Raw genomic sequence first — 18,782 nt, 5'->3', positions numbered from 1 at the left:
GGTGTTGTCTGAGACTAAATTTCAGAAGTGCTCTTATTGCTACACCTTATAGAGGTGACACTCTCAGGCCTTCAGGGATGAATGTTGCACTCTGAGCTTTTAGGTAGCACAAGTATTGTTCTACATTTCTGCTGTTCTAGGTTTGGAGGGGTTTTTTTGGAAGTACTTTGTGATTCCTTGCAGTTGTGAATGCCAGAGAACATGAAAACTGTGGAAGAAATTGCTTCCTCCTGGAACAAGCCTGTCCAATACTCTATTTTTTTATATCTGATGTGGAAAATTGTCTCACTCAATGTGAATAGGATGACATTCATTAAGGCTTTCATAGATAAGATGGTTAAAAGTTACACTCCTCTGTAAAAAAGCAGCATCTCTGGGGCTTGATAAAGTACATCCCTGTATAAAATAGTTTTCTCTTATTTTGTTAAGGTGTTTCTGTATCAAAAAGTTAATAGCAGAAAAAGACCTGTCTGGTGATTTAGTTCATCTTTTGCCCTATGAAGTGTCTTGGCACTGCTGTGCTGTTATTCTGAGCCTCACCCAGGTAAGTCTTGAATGAATAGCAGACTGTGTTTTGGAGATCATGGTCTGGATACTTCTGAGCTGTTTGAGTGGTTTTAGCCCACAGATTTTGCTGTACTATTATAAAAATCTGACCTGTAGAAAAAAACCTGACTGATATACTAACTTCCTATTCTGATACATTACAGATTTAGCCAGCTCCTCTACTAGGTCTGCTATAAAAGTCAAGATAAAATGATTTTGTTATTTAAAGCAGGAGACCTTTATATGTACCTGTACTTGACTTGAAAAACTTTAGCTGCACTATAACCATGTGAAATACCAATGTAAAGAATTAAGGGCTATCACTGTACTCCACAATGAACAGCACAAAAGGGAAAATAATCCTCAAGAACCTGGAGTTTGTCTATGTGGTGAGACAGGTATGGGCATAACCTTAATTACAGTATTTTGCCAGCACCAGATCTAGCACAGCAGGGTTTTATGCCTGTGATTGCTGCTCGTGGGACAGACTGACTGTGTTTCCCTTTCATTAGCTCTTGTAAAATTATCAAAAACCCTCCTTCAGTCTTCTCTTTGTGTGTTTGCTTTGGGGATTTAGAGTATGACAGAATTCACATTTGGCAGGGACATTCTGTCAGATCAAAAGTGTGCAGCTGGGAAGATAAAGGTCAAAGGAAATGATCAAATATGTAGATTTAGTTAGGGCAATTGCAGTGCTTGCTGATGGTGAGGGAGAGAAGGTCAATGGTATTGCTTGACTCTTGCCTTAGTTGGGATCCTGTCAGTTTGTCTGATACAAAAGCATTTGCAGGACAGGGAATTAAACTGCTGGAGCAGCAACAGAAATAGAAAGAATATTTTAAAAGCAGAGAGAGCAGCAAAGGTCAGCTTGACTCTGCACCTAAATTTGGCAGCTGGGTGCAGAGCTCAGTCTGTCAGACATCTGAAGAACTCATTTGTTTGTGGAGTTACCTGAGCTTTTGATTGACACTGTTACCTGATGTGTTCCTTTGCTGCTCTGTGTTTGCTTTCAATGGACAGCATGCTATTTTTACACTTTTAAATACAGATGCAAGGTTCTGTGGTCTTATTATAAGAGTAATGGAAGCTTTAAACAAATTTTTTTAAAAAGAGAACAATTTTAACAGGACCAAATATATTTCTAACCAGGCTTCAGCTGAGAATTCACTATAAAAATTTCTGAAGTCTGAGATGTATCTGTGGATAGTAGATGGTAAAGATTTTTATCAATGTTTATATGTATCTTTTAAAGGTCAAGAAATGTCATAAGAAAAGATTGAAAGCACTTCATGTAAATTGTTCCTGGAATATATCCAAGTGGCTTTTATCTCCTGGCTTACAATTTTATTTTTTTTAAGACCTGTAGGAACTAAAGCCACTTTTTCTCTACTCCAGGAATGTGGAGCAAGGCAAAAACCAAGGTGATGAGAAAGGACTTGGTGATGCATACCAGTTTAATTTTAGGTTATGATTATGCCTTCTTGATAAAGGAATTCTATCCATCTTTTGCTGAGGCAACAGCATGACACCAACCAGCTGAGGAAGTTGAAAACATTTTTGGGGATAACCAAACCATGTTTTGGTGCCTCTGAGGTCCATTGTAATATTGAGTAATTGAAAATGGAGGGCCTGAATCTTTCACACTTGGAATGAAATCTGTGAAGCTGACACAATCACACATGAGTTAGAGAGGATGGGAAAACCAGAATAAACAAATTGTGTTGAAATGATTCCTTACCTGGGTGCCCCTTCTGGTATTTAACTCTGTTCATGCATTTATGTTCTTGGTTCTCCAAGCATATTGCCTTTTTTATGCTGTCTCTGGAGTTTTTGGTCAGCATCCAGCCAGCAGAAGCAACACCTCATTGGGGAGTTCTGCCATGATTCCAGCACCCTTTCAGGAGTGCTCTGAATGAAAAGCATTAGGGAAAAAAAAAATCATCCTCTTTCTCTGTAACTAAATTGAGAGTAAATTCTACAGGTCTTTAACTTTTTCATAGCAGAAAATCTGAATCAAAAGGCTGTATAGGTATTTGGGGTGTAGTAAACAAGTTACATGGAACTTTGATTTTGAGATTTCAGGGTACATATTCTGAATAAAAAATGATCACTTACCTTGCAGCCAAACCAAAACATTCAACTACACCCAAAGAATTCCAAGTGTAGAAAGTGAACTAGAAATTGGCTTCTAGACTATGGTTTTGTTTGCTAGACCTGGGATGCTGGAGAGGGAGGCAAGGAGGGGATGATATGGACTTGAGAAAACTGTTCACTAAGGTGAGTGGACCTTGTAATGTGTGAGGGAGTATCTGTCAGCCTTGAGAAAATCATGAGCTCCAGAATACTCCTCTCATCTAGAAAGCCTGTGCAGGTGTAACAAACAGGTTCTTTACATGGTTGTCTGGAATTTTCCATAAGAGAGAGAATGGAAAAGGAGAAGATGAGGTTTCCTCCTCTGCCCCTGTCCCCATACTGATACTGCTGACTGGCAGTTCTGGTGCTTCTGCTGATAGAGAGTAATTTGGAGTTTGTGAGAGGCCTTCAGTGTCCACCTTAGGAGAGCTGGTGTGGAGCTGCAACTTCATTTAATAAATAGAAACAAAGCTTCACTAATGAGTGTGTCATCATACACACAGTATTCATAGAAAGTGATATAGCTGTCATATTTGCAAATATGCAACTGTTTTCTGCTTTCTAGTTTGAAAAATTATTTTCAAGAGCTTGCTTCTATTTATAACAGCCAGAAGAATACCGAGGCTGTCAGCTGCTTGCTTCCCTTCCCATTTGCAGGGATGCAGCACACAAATTACAACTCGGTAATTGTGATTTCTGCTTTGAGCACTCTGAAAAATTGCAGCCTAATTAAATAATTACAGCGGTTGTTTATTTTTAACTTTTTTTTAATCCGTATTTGCAGCCGAGAGTTTCAAGGAAGCCCAGGCAGTGAGGATAAAGGAAGAGCCCATGGAAGTTGACATCCAGGAGTCACAGGCTTCAGTGTCACCCAGCCAGCCCAGCCCGAAGGTCGGCTACAGCACTTTACTGGGGCGGGACAGCAGCGAGCGCATCCCCAAGGCACCCGAGGGCCGTGTGCTCCCAGAGAGAAACCTCTTCAGCCAGGACATATCAGTGAAGATGGCATCTGAGCTGCTCTTCCAGCTGTCAGGTAAATCCAGTGCTGACGTTAAAGAGCAAAATGAGATTTTTTTGCCTAACCCTAAAGTTCTGTGAAACTGTGACATCACCCGGGCTGACAACTAATAGAAGTTAAACCTTGCTACCCTCACACTTGAAACACAGAGGCTTTGCCAAATATCCCCCATAGTTTGCATATGCTTTAAAGCACTGTGGCAGCCAGGTCAGGTTCACGGTATTTCAACTGAGTTGGAAAAGTCAGAGTTCAGTTCCTGTATTTTTGAAAGCTAATTAAATAATTTGTGATGACTGCTTTGATCCCTGTAGAGGGGAATCTGCAGATGGCAGTTCCTGGCCTAAGTGTCCAGTGGCTGCAGGATGCAGCACTCCTGGGGCTGCACTGCCCACTTCCCGTGGCAAAGAAGGTGAACTTCATGTGTCACACAAAGGCAGTGGGACCAGTGCTGTGTTCAGTGAACTCTTGCATTGCACTCTCTGCATGGAGCTCTAACACAGACGTGTGGAGCTGAAAAAACGTACTGGGTGTTAATTTAAATAAAGTCATGGCCATTCTCTAATCGTGCTAGAACCATTTACTCTGAATTACCCTGGGTTATGCTGTTAGCTGAAAGCATTAAAATAGTTCTGATGAATAAAATCTGATGAAGAACATATGACATATGCTAATCACAAAACCCATGTGTGTTCCTCTGCAGAAAAGGTGAGCAAAGAGCACAACCACAATAAAGATAACACCATCAGAACTACAGCCAGGTGAGTACAGCCCATGGTTATCTGCAGAGCTGCACTGTAAATAGCATTGCCTCCTTTTGCCCTGTGAACTCAAACCTGTCTGTCTCCTGCAAATGTGACCTGAAAGTACAAATATAAGATATTTCCATGAGTAATGGAACTCATATCTGAAAAGCTACAACTATAGATCTGATTGCTTAGGGTTCATGAGTCAAAAAGGCCCAAAGGGCTTTTGTCTATTCTCCTCTGATCAAGTATTCACACATCATTTTAAGAATTATTTATTCTATTTTTTTCAACAAAATCTAAAGCTGCCTGGTACATGCAGTGCTTGAGGGAACACCAGACTGACAACTGGATTTTAAGACATGGATGAATGTAAGAAGAGATGATTTTGATTGTCTTCTGTTTAGGTAGATGGCTTTAGAAAAACTTATATTTACTATTTCTGTCATCTCAATACATTCTAGAGATTAATTTTTTTAAGTCAGACTGTAAGACAATGCTAACAAAATGTGCTAAGGATTGCAGTTATATTATTACAGTAATTTAAATTAAGCAGGAGTTAAGAACATGATCCTATTGTGCCCTGTGCTGTTAAAGAAATGTGCACTTTACAGTACTGTGGCTGGGAACAAGCCCACAAGGTGTTTACATATCCATGAGCAGCAAGGTGAGGTGTCCCAATGAAAAGATTTAAAGCTCTTATGCAATAAGTGGTAGCTGGAATTGGTAAAGACTTAGGAGTCCTTGGTGTAGGGTAGGAGGAGTAGGCAGGAATTGGCAAGGATGTATTTATTTCCTACCTGAAAGTTCCCTAATTGTTGTGGATGGGTTGGAGACTGAGCAGACTGAAGTGATGAAGAATTCATTCAAAGAGAGTTAAGAGCTTCTTGCCTCTGCAGCCCCTTTACAGAAGTTCTCAGTACTAACTTTGCCCAGACAGAATGGAAAAGCATCAGTTGCAAAGAAAAGGTCTCTGAAATACATTGTACTTAAATTTCTAGGCCTATCCAATTCATTCATTTTAGCTGCAATAAATAACTTGTTTTTAATAAACTGACCAGCTCAGTAAATGTACATTAGGGACTTTTTGATATTACAAGTTGAGAGATAATTCAATTGAGCTTTTGGCTTCTGGTTACAGTGAATGCTTCCCATATTTGCTAGTGTGGGAATTTGCTGGATCTGCAGCCTTTCTGTGCTACTTAAAAAGCATAAACCTGAGATACAAACAGAGAGAAATGCACATATTGTCCAACTACTCATTAACCATCCAGGGTGTGCTGCAGGGACGGGCTGACAAATAGTTGAAAATAGATTTCATGTCTCATGATGTTACTAGCAGGACTGGTGTGAGAATCCAGAGCTACTTTTGGATCTATCAAAGATAATTCCAGTTGAAAAGGTTGAGGACAGTTCAAAGATAACTTGCCCTTCTTCTAGTTGCCAATTTTTAAGAGGGTAGCACAGTTGGCTGTTGTCAAACTTGTGTTGAGCTTTACTGAGATATCCTTACAGTGGCAGCTACCCATCAGGGCATGAAATGCTGAGTGCCTGGTTCAGTTTCTCTGGGTGCTTTTCTTATCTTGACTATTTATCAGCAGAAGAAGACATGAATAAGGAGAACTTCTTGACAGGGGAAGTGAGTCAGTCTACTAAATCCTGCGAGTTCAAACAGATTGACTTGAAAGACCTTGCCAAAAAAAAAACCAACAAAAAAAAACAACCAACCCACCCCAAACCAAATAAACAGCTGGAAGTCTTTACTGGTAAGGGTATGACGCCTTCTCAAAAATAGAATGTGATGGAGCAGCCAGTGGAGAATAGAGGCAATTGGACTGCATTAAGAAAACATGTGGTGTTGCAGTTTGGCTCACTAACCCACATCTGGAGTAATGACAGAAAGGCATTTGGATCATAATTCCTGTGTGAAATGTGCTGACAGCTGCAGAGAGCCAAGGTGAGGTCAGTGTTGTCCACCTGTGAGTAGCTGGGAAGCACAAAGATTTAGCTGTGTCACTGGTGAGGCTTAAATCAGCAAACCCCCCAGCAAGATGGGGTACACAGGCACTTTTTGCTGTCTTATTCCTTATTAACATTTCTAACTGTCACCTATTTGTTGCTGTTCCTCCTGTGAGTATTCCTGGACTTTGCCAGCATATACTTCCATATGACTTTGCTTAAGCAGCTGGAACTGGCAAGGATTCCTCACAGTTCAGTGGCTGAGTGAGGTGGTAGAGCCTGCCATCTGTGATGAGAAGACAGAAAGTGGAGAAGTGAGTGATCTGGAAGTGAGCACGCCAGCATAAGATGCCAAGATAAGTTTCTTTCATCTAGAGAACTGTATAGCCATGAAACTGGAAAAGTGCAGCCAGAGGAAAAATAAAAAATATCCTAAAGCTTAACCTTCTTCAGAAAGGACTTTGCAGAGTGATTGAGGACAATGTGTGTAATTTCTTGCTATGAAGCAGGAGCTATTCCCTCCATACTTTGCACTGGGAATTGCAGGACATATCTGCTGCAATAGAAGTATTAATAGGGCCACCACTGAAAAGATTCAGCTGCCATTCTAGAGGAAGGCAGAAAAGAAGTATCCAAGGATGGTTCCTGTAATTCACCAGAGGCCAGTGGAGGAGAGGGAAATCCTTGGGATGGCCTTCAACAGCACCTGCTCACAATCTATGGCCTAAGCTGGAATAAAAAAAACCATGCATGACCTGTTTTGCTTAGAACCAGCAGTGAGCAGTGTCCCAGTGACTGAATCTGAGGCACAAGCACGGAAACCCGAGTGGATTGCAAGATTTTGAAGAGTTACAATAGTAATAAAACATTTTTTTATTGCTGTTTTTCTTTCAAATCATTATTAAACCAGTGAGAGGAATGTTGCAATAAATCATGGTGTATTTTTATACAGTGTCAGTCTGTTTCATATTATGTCACCCCTGAGTGGGAGTGTGAGTCTTGGAAGAAGTTAAGTTTTGCACATATGTGTTGTGGATCTGTTTTGGTTATCCTGGTCACTTGTTTTTTGGAGTATCCTGCATTGTTCAGCTATTGGCATTCACCAAACTGTTCAGGTTTGGGGCAACCTCATGTCTTCCCCTTCAGCACAGACTAATTTTGACTGCTTATGGATGTGTTCAAACTTTGTAGAAATACCAAAATATCCCATTAACTGTCACATATGGAACAGCACAAAATGAATGATGTCCAAAAAACTTAATAGGAAAGTAAAACAAAGTGGTTGCCAAAAGTGTTTCACAATCAAGTCAACTAACTATCAACAAGTTTCCCTGAGGCAGAATAAATCTAAGAGTACAAGTGACTTGGTGGGAGACACCTTGTTCACTCTCTGCAGAAAAACTGCTCGAGGGAAAACACAGGCAAGTGATGCCTTTTGGACAAAAACTTTGGGTATCTGGACTGGTGAGGTTAGCTTGGTGCAGCTGGCATGTGCTTTGAGTCTGGACTGCCTGCTGTGCAATATCTTCTAAGACCTCATAGTAGGTCCTTTATTCTGAAAAGATTCTTGGATTTTATTCCTGGGTAAGAAAAGGCTGCAGAAATGATCTGGCCTCCTTTCCTGCACCTTTGAAACACCCACTACACACCAGCCTGTTAAGGATTCTCAGACTGGAGAGATCAGATTTAAAGTGATTCTCACTTTGCTTAGAAGAAGTTGATAGTTTGCATGCAGGTGGAATACATTGCCTTAGAAAGCACTTTTCCAAGAAAGACTGTAGTTTTCCATTTTGAATCTTTTTATGTACCTCTTGTTGATATCTTTCTGTGCTGCAGACAAGGAATTCTTGTTTCTGTTATGTTCCTTAATTGAGCAGAAAGCAAATACTTTGACAGAGAAGCCATTTCACTATTGAAATTAACTTTTTTTTCTGCCTGTTAATTAAAACCTAAAGCAAAATATTATTTTTGGAATTGTGTAGCTGGTAATTTTTGTGCATTATACTCTTTGGGATGAACCCATTCAATTTATGAATTGTTTTTCTTTTTAAAAATCAGATTCATGGAAGGCAGAACTATTCATCATCTTAACCTAATATTTGAAAAGTTCTGTTTTAAAGATAACAATTGTGTGCTTCAGATTATTGAATAATATTTTTTACCTTTCCTGATTGCCCTTTCCAGATATGACAATGGAATACAAATTTTTGAAGTGTTAATTTTAATGATCTGTATTGTATTGTGATACAGCAAATGTGAGATGTTGAAATGTAGCTATAAGCCTTTTGTGTGGTCTTCAGTTTTCACTCTGAAATGCAATTTTACCAAAGCTGCCTCATGGTCTGCCTATTTTTCAGCATGAATCCTATAAGTGCAACAGGTTTTATTATAAGATGGTATTTCTTACAACATTAAGATGTTGAGGGCAAAATTAATATTTACTACTTCTTCTGTTAACTGCTGTTTTCTTTTAAAAAAGGCATTTTGTTTTTCCCTATAGCCCTTTCTTTTCTGAGGACACATTTAGACAATCACCATTCACTTCCAACTCAAAAGATCTCCTGCCCAGTGAAACTACTCTTCATGGAAGAACATCTGCACCAGGTCAGATACCTTTTTCTTCTTCTTTCATTATTTCCAGTTAACAGATACATCTAAAATTTTCTTACTGTAAACTTTACCACCTTACCAATGCTCTTAAAATATGGTTTGTTTTGTCAAAAGGCATATATTTCTCCATTATAATAAGTGCTTATTATTTAGAAGAACAAGAGAAAAGTTAAATATTGCTGGAGCATTTGTGTCAGTAGTCTTTAGTCTGCTGTTTCTATGAATTGTGCAGTAGTCTATAGCAGATTAAATATAGCAATATCAAGAGAAGTGAGGGGGGTTTTTCTGTGTGTTTGCCCCTGTACTGGTGCTGAATTACTGCCTGTTATTCTCCTGTTCCTGGCCATTTCCATCTCCAACTCTGGAGTACAGACAAAATGTTTGCAGGACATGTACTGGGGTAGCAATACAATTTTCTTGTCTTTAACAGTAATTTAGAACCTTTCTGGAAGGATGTGGAGTTCTTCAAATGTACTGAAAGGCTGTAGTGTCTGTGGTTGCCTTCTCACTGATTCTCTGAACTAGATGACAGCATTTTATATCCAGACATAGCTTGGATTATATTCTGCATGAAAATGGAAAATATGGGCTTGTAATAATACTATTCAAGGTCGCACTGAACACATGCAAAAACTTGATATGTGCCTTCACTGTCCTGCTGCAGAATGACTCGTTTGCTAGTTCACTGCTATCTGTTCTTAAATTAATAGCTCTGGGGTTCCAAAGGTCAGTAATTACAGAGTCAGCTATAGGGGGGGTTATTCACCTTTTCTTAGCAATCAATAAACTTTTGGGCACGTTACTGCTAATTTTCAGCTATAGACTGTCATTTAATTTGCAACTTAACAGACCCTTCATTTTTTTTAATGCTTGAATAGTCATTTGACAGCCTGTGAAGTGGCAGATGAGGGTAAGAGCTAGATGCTGTCTAAGGGTAAATATGCATAGCAAGAAGAAAAAAAATTGTAGGATAAGGACAAGGGTCTCAGACACACTTCTGCAAGGATGCAGTGGATTCTGTACCTCTGGGTGAGAAGAACCAGATCAGGTGTGGTGCTTTTAAGTATTAAAATGTAAACCAGGTTAGCACTTTCAACCCTGGCTTTTGACCTTGGCATAACATGGAATATTCATAATGCCCAGATGAAAGATGAGAATTCACAGGCAGGGCTCAGTACCTCAGAGGACGTGGCCTCTAGCAGCAAGACCCTTACATCATACCATGATAAATGCAGAAGAATTTTAATTCTAAGACTTCACTTTCAGTGAAGCCACTAGAAGCATGGGTGGGTTTTGGTGACATGTTTGATCTTCTGCTTTAAAAACATAAAGTATCTTGTTGGTTAGATCATCCTGGAGTGTTAGATTGGCTTCTGAGGAACTGACTTTTTACATGTTTGTGCTGCTCCATAATCTGATTTGTGGAGCCTTGATAGGTCTGTGTATTATAACACCTGTTGCTATATGGTTATAAGACTCTGATGTGTAATAGTAGCAAGTATACTGAAAATTTTTAAAATGCCAGTTTCTGCTATATTTTTATTTTTGGAACAACTCTTATTATTTCAAATATGTTGTTTTTTCTCAGCTCCACAACAAATTCTTGGGCCTGAAGTGCAACTTCACAGTAGCACCAAGAATGTGATTTAAATTTGTAATCAATTACAAATGTTATATTAATGTAAAAGAGCAGAATACCTACTGGTAAAATTCCTATTTATTACAGCAAGAGCAAATAGCCTATGTAGTGAAATGGGATAGCTCTGGAAACATTTTATCCCTTCAAAGAGCACCATTAAGGAACAGAAACAAACCATTGTGAAAGGCCTACAGAAAGTGTTGCAGAAAATGCAGTGGAGGTGTGCATGTGGTCTCCTACATAAAACTGCTTTCACTTGAGATTTGTTTTGGGTTACTCCATCCCTGAAACAGGACAGTAAGAAAATAAGTAAGACATATAAAATAGAACTAGAAAAGTGCAGCATGAGAAAATGATGGCCCTGGTGGAAATCCAGGCACACGGTTGCCTCCTCTCAAGTGAGCAGTGGGTGGCTGCATCTCCAGACTCCTGCCACTTTTCTGTCTGCAGAAAGACACTTTTTGGCACCCCAGCTGCAGAGCAATTGGGAAAAATTACAGGAACATAGGATATTTCATGTGTCAAATTCAATTCTTTTCTGTACTAGGTAACATTATACTATCTTACTCATTGCTGAACTCCATCTTAAAACCCATCATCCTTATTTTTATGAGGATGCTGTTTCAGAAGCTCACCCCTTTGAAGAATTGGGACCACTCTTTCCAGCCTGAATGTCTTCAGAGCAAGTTCTGCTTCTGTTATTTCACCAGTGCTGTCCTTCAACTTTGATAATTCTTCTTCCTTGCAGTGTTCACCATCTGATGTGCCATCTTATATTCCTCTAATCCTGCCTTTATTTTGAGAAAGTGTGCCAGCCAGTGTCTTTTATTCTCTTTTAGCATGATAGGGTTTCTATTTCCTATTTCTGCCTCTGTTTAGGGGCATTAATTTCTGCAAATATGAGTAGTCAGAGCTCTATGTGCACTTTCATAGGAGGTTTTACCCCTGACTTTTTCAGCAGCCTGCAATCTTCTGAGTGCATATTGGAAATGCCTCTCCTGATTAACCACAGCCTTTGTAACTAGAACATGCTGGTGTCTCTCTTGCTGGTCAAATAGTAATGTGTTTTTCTTTTCCTTTATAATTTCAGCTGATGATTTTAGCATGCAACAGAGATTCTTGTTCCTACACACTAAGGCATATGACCTTGTAATTTGAATTGTTTCACTTGTTATTCTAGCTCTTGAGATTATTTCTTCAGTACTCTGAAATTTCTGCATATTGATATTGCTTTCAGTAATGGAGTTCTGGTTTGTTTGAGGGTTTTTGTATGTGTGTGTGTTGAAACTATTAAAGAGGATTTTTAAGTACATTGGGTCCAAAGTTCAGTCCTTGAGACTTAAGCTTAGTGGCCCCCTCAGCACAAACCACTTCACTTTATAGCCAGTTTATAAGAAAATTGCAAATTTGTGTATTTAAGTGGCAGAGCATTCTTTGTAGGGCATTGAGTAGATAAGATCCCCCAAGGACTATAAAATAATTAGGAAAGAATATTAAAAGATGTGTGAATGCAATGCACTGATCAGGGCATTTAGTGGAGGGGAAAAAAATCCTAAATAAATAATGATATTGTGATGGATTTGGCCTGAATAAAGGGTGTAATATTCCTGATCAGCAGCAGTATCACAGGCAGGAGAGTTGATTTCATTTCAGGTATCCAAGGAAATAATAATGAAATCTCCAGCAGCTGTCAGAAGGGGACTTATCAGACCCACAGAAGTCATGGTATCTCCCTGATAATCTGTGGTGAAATCCTGATACTCTGAGAAGGGAAGACAGAGTTTCCTAGGCTATGTAGTCAAATTTGGGGGAATTGCTTCTCTCACTTTTTAAGGTATTTTCTATGTTAATAACTTTTCTGTGTTAGTCTTACTGTCCAAAATGACTTCATTTTTACTCAGAAATGGAAATAAAGTAGTTTTGCTATCTACATCAACCAAATACACTTTGCTCAAAAATTACCATAGTATAGAAGTAATGTCTAATACAAAGTCATATCCAAACCAGTTAAATAATTTCAGCTGCTCTCTATAAGAATGTGGCCTCTTTTAATCTAGCAAAAGGTAGGAAGAAGAAATTAAAATTTTTATTTCAAACAGTCACTTTAAAAAAGGACATTTTCATCTTCTGTTTTATAAGATTCTTCTTTTGACAGAATAATTTTATGTCAGACTATATAGTTCAGTTCAGATCACTGGATAAATTAAAAATTTGATCTTATGCTGCTGTTCCTGACCCTTAGTCAGTCTTTAATGTACTTTAATAGTTTTCTACCATCTCATTGACTCATTCTGTAAATCAAACCTGCCTTCATGGAAACCAGATGAGTGATATTCACTATTCCTTTTCTGGATGGTTCATTAATGTTGGTGAAAACCTCAGCCATGGCTTTTTTGGGATTTTTTCCTCCATGTATATGTATCTTTGTGTAGTATAATAATATTTCATTATTTTCTCTCCTGTTTACCAAGGACCTGGTATTCTCCTTTGTCTGCATTGACAGTGCCAAATATTGAAACAATCACATGTGTAGTGGATTAATTTAAAAAAAAAATCATCTTCTTGTGAGAATTTGGTTCTGTAATTTTGATCATAGTAAATAAATTTCACATGGCTAAAATAAACTTTTGGAACTAGAGAATATAGGTCTTAGGGAGCTGTAGTCCAGGAATAGCCCTCTCTTTTTAAATTTTGCTGTAGCTTAATTTACTGGTTGTTGGTTTGTTTCAGTGAAATAAAAGCCAGTAAAGGTTCTGTGCTCCAGTACCTTTTTGAAATGCATCAGAGCCTCCTCTGCCATGTGTGTCCACACTTTGCACTGACCTGGAAGATGACAGACCATGGTTCCCCTTCAGGATTCTCCAGAATCAGTAGCATGGTGCTTAGTTCAGTAGACATTTGGAAACATAGTGCAAAAATTTTGCATTTTGGCAGTGTTGTTCTTTTATTGGTGATGTAATTAGTAGCACCAGCCCATTTTTATGTTTATTGATCTATACTATATGTAACAAAGATTCCAGTATGTTTGGAGCTCCAGGACTATTCTGCAAACGGGTTTCTCATGTTATTGTTTATACTCACATTTTCTCTAGAGCAGTAATTCCACTGTAGCTTCAATAATACTGAAAGGTAAAAACCTGCCTGCTCCCAGGGCCTCATCTTTGCACATTCTGCTCACAGCAGTGCCAACACCTGTGTGGCCACATCAGGGGAAGCATTGAACTAATCCCCTTTTTTTCACTAATAGTTTTTGGGAATGTTGGGATGTGAGCAGGGTGAAGGGAGGCTATATCCTTCAACCATGTGAAATTTTAGCATTTGTGTGAGACTGGCATGCCCATGAGCATACTTAATCTTGTTTATTTCTTTCTGTTGCTGTAGCTGGAAAATACCTCCCAAGGGTTTAGAATTTTAGCTTGAATATGATAAATAATCATGGTGGTGGTGTTGTGAAGATATCACATTCTTTAGTGTGAATTTGCATGGATCTTCCTGCCTAATTCCTTTTTAGAGATGCTTTAAGGTTGGTGTAGCTCTTGATGTTGAGATTTTCTGTGAGTCCAAGCATCTAGAAAGTAGATAGTAAGAGCTCTTTTGGTCTAACCAGCAGAGGTGCTCATATTCACTATTTTCTGGCAGTATTTGTGCTCTGTTCTGGTTTCCTGTGCTCTGCAGCAAAATAAACTTCTGTAATCTTCTACTAACCAGCTCTGAATTTCGGGTCATCACCGTGAGACCGCTGTAAGCACACTGAGAAGTGAAGGGACACCTTGAGGGGTTGATTTGTGTGTGAGATCACTGCCATTTCTGTCCCCCTGGAAAATACCCTTAGGCCTTAGGGGACTATGAAACACATAAACCCTGTGAATTTCCACTGAAGTGACCAGCAGTGAAATGCTGGCATTTAAATTGCCCTTGTGTAGCTTCCCTGCTATATACCCATGGAGTTAATTAGAATGATTCACACCTTCTTACAGTTGTTTGCTTACATCTGCCAAAAAGCCTCTAACTCCACATTGTGGGTAATCTTATTTACTGTAGGAAGCTTTCTTAAAATGTTCAAATGTTAGAATTTGTAGATGAAAGCCAGGGCTTAAGAGCATGATTACAAGCAATCAATTTTGAATTCATTCAGGACTGCAGAACCTGTGAATTATTATTTTTGAGAAAATCACAGAATGGCTGAGGTATGAAGTCTAGTTCCAGTCCCTTCCTTAGGGCAGAGCCATCTTGGTGCTCAAAGCTATGTCCAGTCAGGTTCTGAATATCTCCAGGAATGGACACTCTGAACAATCTCTGAGCCAGATGTGCCACTATTTGACCTTTCTCATCATAAGAAAAATTGTTTTCTTATGTTTAAATGGATTTTCCTGTGTTTTAATTTGTGCCCTTGCCTCTTCTCCACTGGCATCACTAAGAAGAGCCTGACTTTGTCTTATTTCCCTCTATCAGGTATTTATCCAGGTTGGAAAGTCAGCTTTTTTCCAAGCTGAGCAGTTCTAGTCATCTCAGTCTCTCCTTGTATGACAGCTACTCTATTCCCTTAATCATGTTTGCTGGACTTCAGACTTTCTTGAAAGCCTAAAAGAATATTTCAAGACCCTGGCAGCTGTTTCCATCCCTGTGATGGAACAGCAATTTTTATTGCCAGTGTAATTGCAGAGGGGGAGTGCATGTGCATGTGAATTGACTTATGTAGTGCTTTTTCTCCCCCCTTGCTTTATCCCATTCTTAGTACTTATGATCATTTTATCTGCTTTCAGTTTTGGTCTGAGTTATGAGCTCTGCCCATCCAAGACATTGGATACCCCCTTCAGTTTCCTGCTGATGAGAGTCCCTGACCCCTGTTGGCTTCCTGTCAGGGTAGAAAAGTGAGAGTGGCACTTAATTCACTACCAAGGCATGTTCCATCAGGCACTTGGTCCTGCTGTTCATTTCTGTCTTAGGGTTTCTGTGAAATGTGCTGGGGGAAAGTGGTGCTGGAAGCAGATGCCACACAGTCATTGCAGCCTGCAGGGCACAACTGTAGGTACTCCCTAAGCTGTGCAAAGTCTGCCCCTCTCAGTCCTCAAAAGCACCCTTTTAATTTTATTTTTCTTCTGGTACTTGTTAGATTCAACCAAATTTGTTTGTGTGTGTGTGTGTACACGTGGATGTGCATGTGTATAGCTGTGTAAGAATCCCTACAGATGCATGAAAAAGGATACTGGAGGGATGTCCTTTTGACACATCCAACCTGTGAGACAGCTCCATAGATGGCAGGAAAGGTTTTTTTTGTAACAGAGTGGCAGATTTTAGTAATTGATTTGAGTTCCTTGTTTCCAACATGCTAATTCTTCCCACAAAGAGAGCATCTTGTGCAAGTGGCTGGTGGGAGCTCTCTGGAAGGCCTGGGACTGAGGTGGCTCTCTGCAGTCAGATAGCAGGAGACAGAGCTGGCAACTTGTGGAGACTCATTCTAGGAAAGTGAGATAGTTGGACTGCTATAGAAGTGGGCTGTACTTAGCATAGTTCTCCAAAGCAAGGCAGATTTTGCAGAATTTGTTCAACATAATTCAGTGCTAAACTGCCTGATACTGCTCTGGCACGTTTTCCATCTACCACATCCCATCTTCAGATTCCCGTGACCGTCTGCCTGTGTGCAGCCTTCTCTCCCTGTGCACTCAGCTGCCTTGACAACCACTTTGCACCACAGCCATCCAGCACAGGAATGAGCATTTCTGGTTCCTTCCATGGGATTGTAACCAAGGCAGCTTCAACTGACTGCAGAGTTTTCTGGATCTGCTCCCAAGCAGGTGTGCATCTCCTGCACATGGAGTTCAGATCTGTGCTGCAGCAATACAGGCTGTGTCCTGGGCAGCCACACAGTTTTCCTAAGTAGCAGAATCCCTTTCAGAGCTGAAAATACCATTTATTAAGCAGAACAAGCCATTTCAAATCAGCAAATGGCCTCTTGCTTAAGCACGTGTACAGTGTGATCTCTGGCCTAAAGCAGGACAAGTGAAATGTACAGCATGTGCATTGTTATGCATGTCTTAGTTTTTCTTAACCATCAGTATTTACTGGGCAGGGAATGTTATCTGAACATCCCATGAAACTTCTGGTGAATTGGCCAGTCTCTCAATACAGGCTAAATAGCAGGACTTTGCACAAATTGATGTGACCACATAGATTTCACTTCTTTTCCCTGTGGAGTCACTGCACTGATTATTTTGCCAATTGTTTACAGGACCTTCAAGATGAAAGGTGTTAATTAAAACAAGCAGAAAGAGTTCAGGTCCATGTCTAATGGCTGTCTTGAAAGGCACTTGGCATCTATCTGAAAACTTTTGTTTCTTGTTTTACTATGGGCTTCCTTTATACAGTGTAAATTGTATTTTCCAATACCATGCAGTGTCCTCATACATGCAAAAATACTCATGGACATCTCTTACTATTTTTGGCAAGTCTTATTATTTAACCTACCATAATAAGTTTACTGAGTAATATTTACTCCAATAGCAAGTGATTTTTGAAAAAGTAAAATCATTGTTGCTATAAATATTGTTAACCTGATAACACCAGTAGAGGTCAAATTTGAGAAGGGCTTTTTGGGGAGCTACAGTCATTGGAAGTACTTAGTGGGAAATGTGGGATTTTGTCTACCATGTATTCTGGGAAGTGAATTTGGGACAACATAGGTCTGCCCAGCGAGCTCTTGGGAGCTGTCTTTTGATGCAAGTGATGGAAGACAGCTTGGGGGAGAATGACACCAAGTTGTAGAATTGGTTTTGGGAAAGGAAGAAGGGGAATCAGCAAAGTGAAGCCTGTTGGCTTCAGAAAGGACAACTGGAACCAACTTGGAGATGCATATGGAAAAAAGCCTGACAATAGTTAATGACCTCTGGGCTTGAGTGAAGCTTCTGCTGTGTCCTCCCACAGTGTGCCCATAGTGAGCAGGGAAACCCAGGGTAGGTACAGCCCTAATTAAGGGTGAAGTGCAGCTGCCAAAGCCCAGGGACCACGTGGGGTCTGCAAGAGGCTCTATTTGCTCTGGCATTCATTAATTTTATTAATGCTGTGGATGATGGAGGAGAAAGGATGTTTGTTAAATGTGTGGGGCACTGTCTGCTATAAGCACTTCAAAGGACAGAACTAGAGTTCAGACTTATCTTGAGGAACTAAAGAAACTGTGAAAAACAGCAGCCAATGCAGTGAGATCCAAGTTCTGTGCCTGGGGGTATGGTGAGTGCCATGCAGAAAGGAGAGGGATGGATTCCCAGGCAGGGATTTGGAATAGTTTTGGTCAGACACTGTGTTTAGAGCTGGCATTGCAGAAAGGACAAACATCTGGCTGAGGTGTTGGGAATGTTGTCTGTAAAGCAGGCACATGTGGCAATTCTGTTCTGCAGCTGGAGCCCCAAGTTCAATTTTGGGCTCTGTAATCCAAGAACAATGTGGAGGAGACAGTGGTGGTCAGAGGTTTAAAACACATGAGCTGTGCATGAAGGTTGAAGAATTTTACCAATTTATTTAGTCTGGAGAAGAAAAGAGGGGAGATGTGATAATGGCATTCAGATATGTAAAATGACAGCTTTGAGAGGAAAATAATAAACCTTGCCTGTGTTCATATGAGCAGAATAAGGAATAACAGACTTAACTGACAGCAGAGGAGATTGCAGCTAAACCCCAAGTGAAACTTTTTAGCAGTGGGATGTGGAGCTAAACAAGTGAAGCTTTCTAGCAGTGGGGTGTTTTTGCACTGGCACAACTGTCAGAGGAGCCTCTGGAGCAGCTGTCACAGAAGGGTTTTTAAAAAAATATAAGTAAGAAAATCACCTGTTGGGACTGATGGGTAAGTTTGGTGCGTGACTGATGTGCCTCTGGGTGAGGGAGAGACAAGCTGGCCTCCTGGGGTCCCTTCCAGCTCTAATTCTCAGATATAAATTCAGTAACAAAGCTAGAGTGGTGATTGAACAATCTCCTGAAAGAGATTGGGTTGATGAGGCATTTGGCTTACAGATACTCAGCATGCTGTGGTTTAGAATCTGCATGTCATTGAAACCTATCTCTGGTTTCATATCCTCTTTTGTCTTTCCTAATATCAGAATCTTTTGTAAACATAAGCATCAGCACTGAGTCACATTGTTTCCCA

At 39.9% G+C, this 18,782-nt stretch overlaps 1 protein-coding gene across 6 annotated transcripts in view; it reads left to right on the top strand.

Moving 5' to 3' along the window:
* ZNF827 (zinc finger protein 827) overlaps positions 1–18,782 on the top strand; it is a 117,355-nt gene that overhangs the window by 76,469 nt on the left and 22,104 nt on the right. For all 6 annotated transcript variants that reach the window (XR_013774250.1, XR_013774251.1, XM_079305723.1 and 3 more), the window contains 3 exons: positions 3,464–3,712; positions 4,398–4,455; positions 8,900–9,003. Coding sequence is in view for 4 of the 6 variants with exons in the window: in XM_079305723.1 (XP_079161849.1) it covers positions 3,464–3,712; positions 4,398–4,455; positions 8,900–9,003 (411 nt within the window). In the remaining 2 variants the exon portion in view is untranslated. The remainder of the gene's footprint in view (positions 1–3,463; positions 3,713–4,397; positions 4,456–8,899; positions 9,004–18,782) is intronic.

This window comes from Erithacus rubecula, assembly GCF_903797595.1.
Source record: "Erithacus rubecula genome assembly, chromosome: 5".
NCBI classification, from domain to species: domain Eukaryota; kingdom Metazoa; phylum Chordata; class Aves; order Passeriformes; family Muscicapidae; genus Erithacus; species Erithacus rubecula.
The sequence above is the reverse complement of the archived record's forward strand: the minus strand, read 5'-3'. Positions and strand labels throughout refer to the sequence as shown.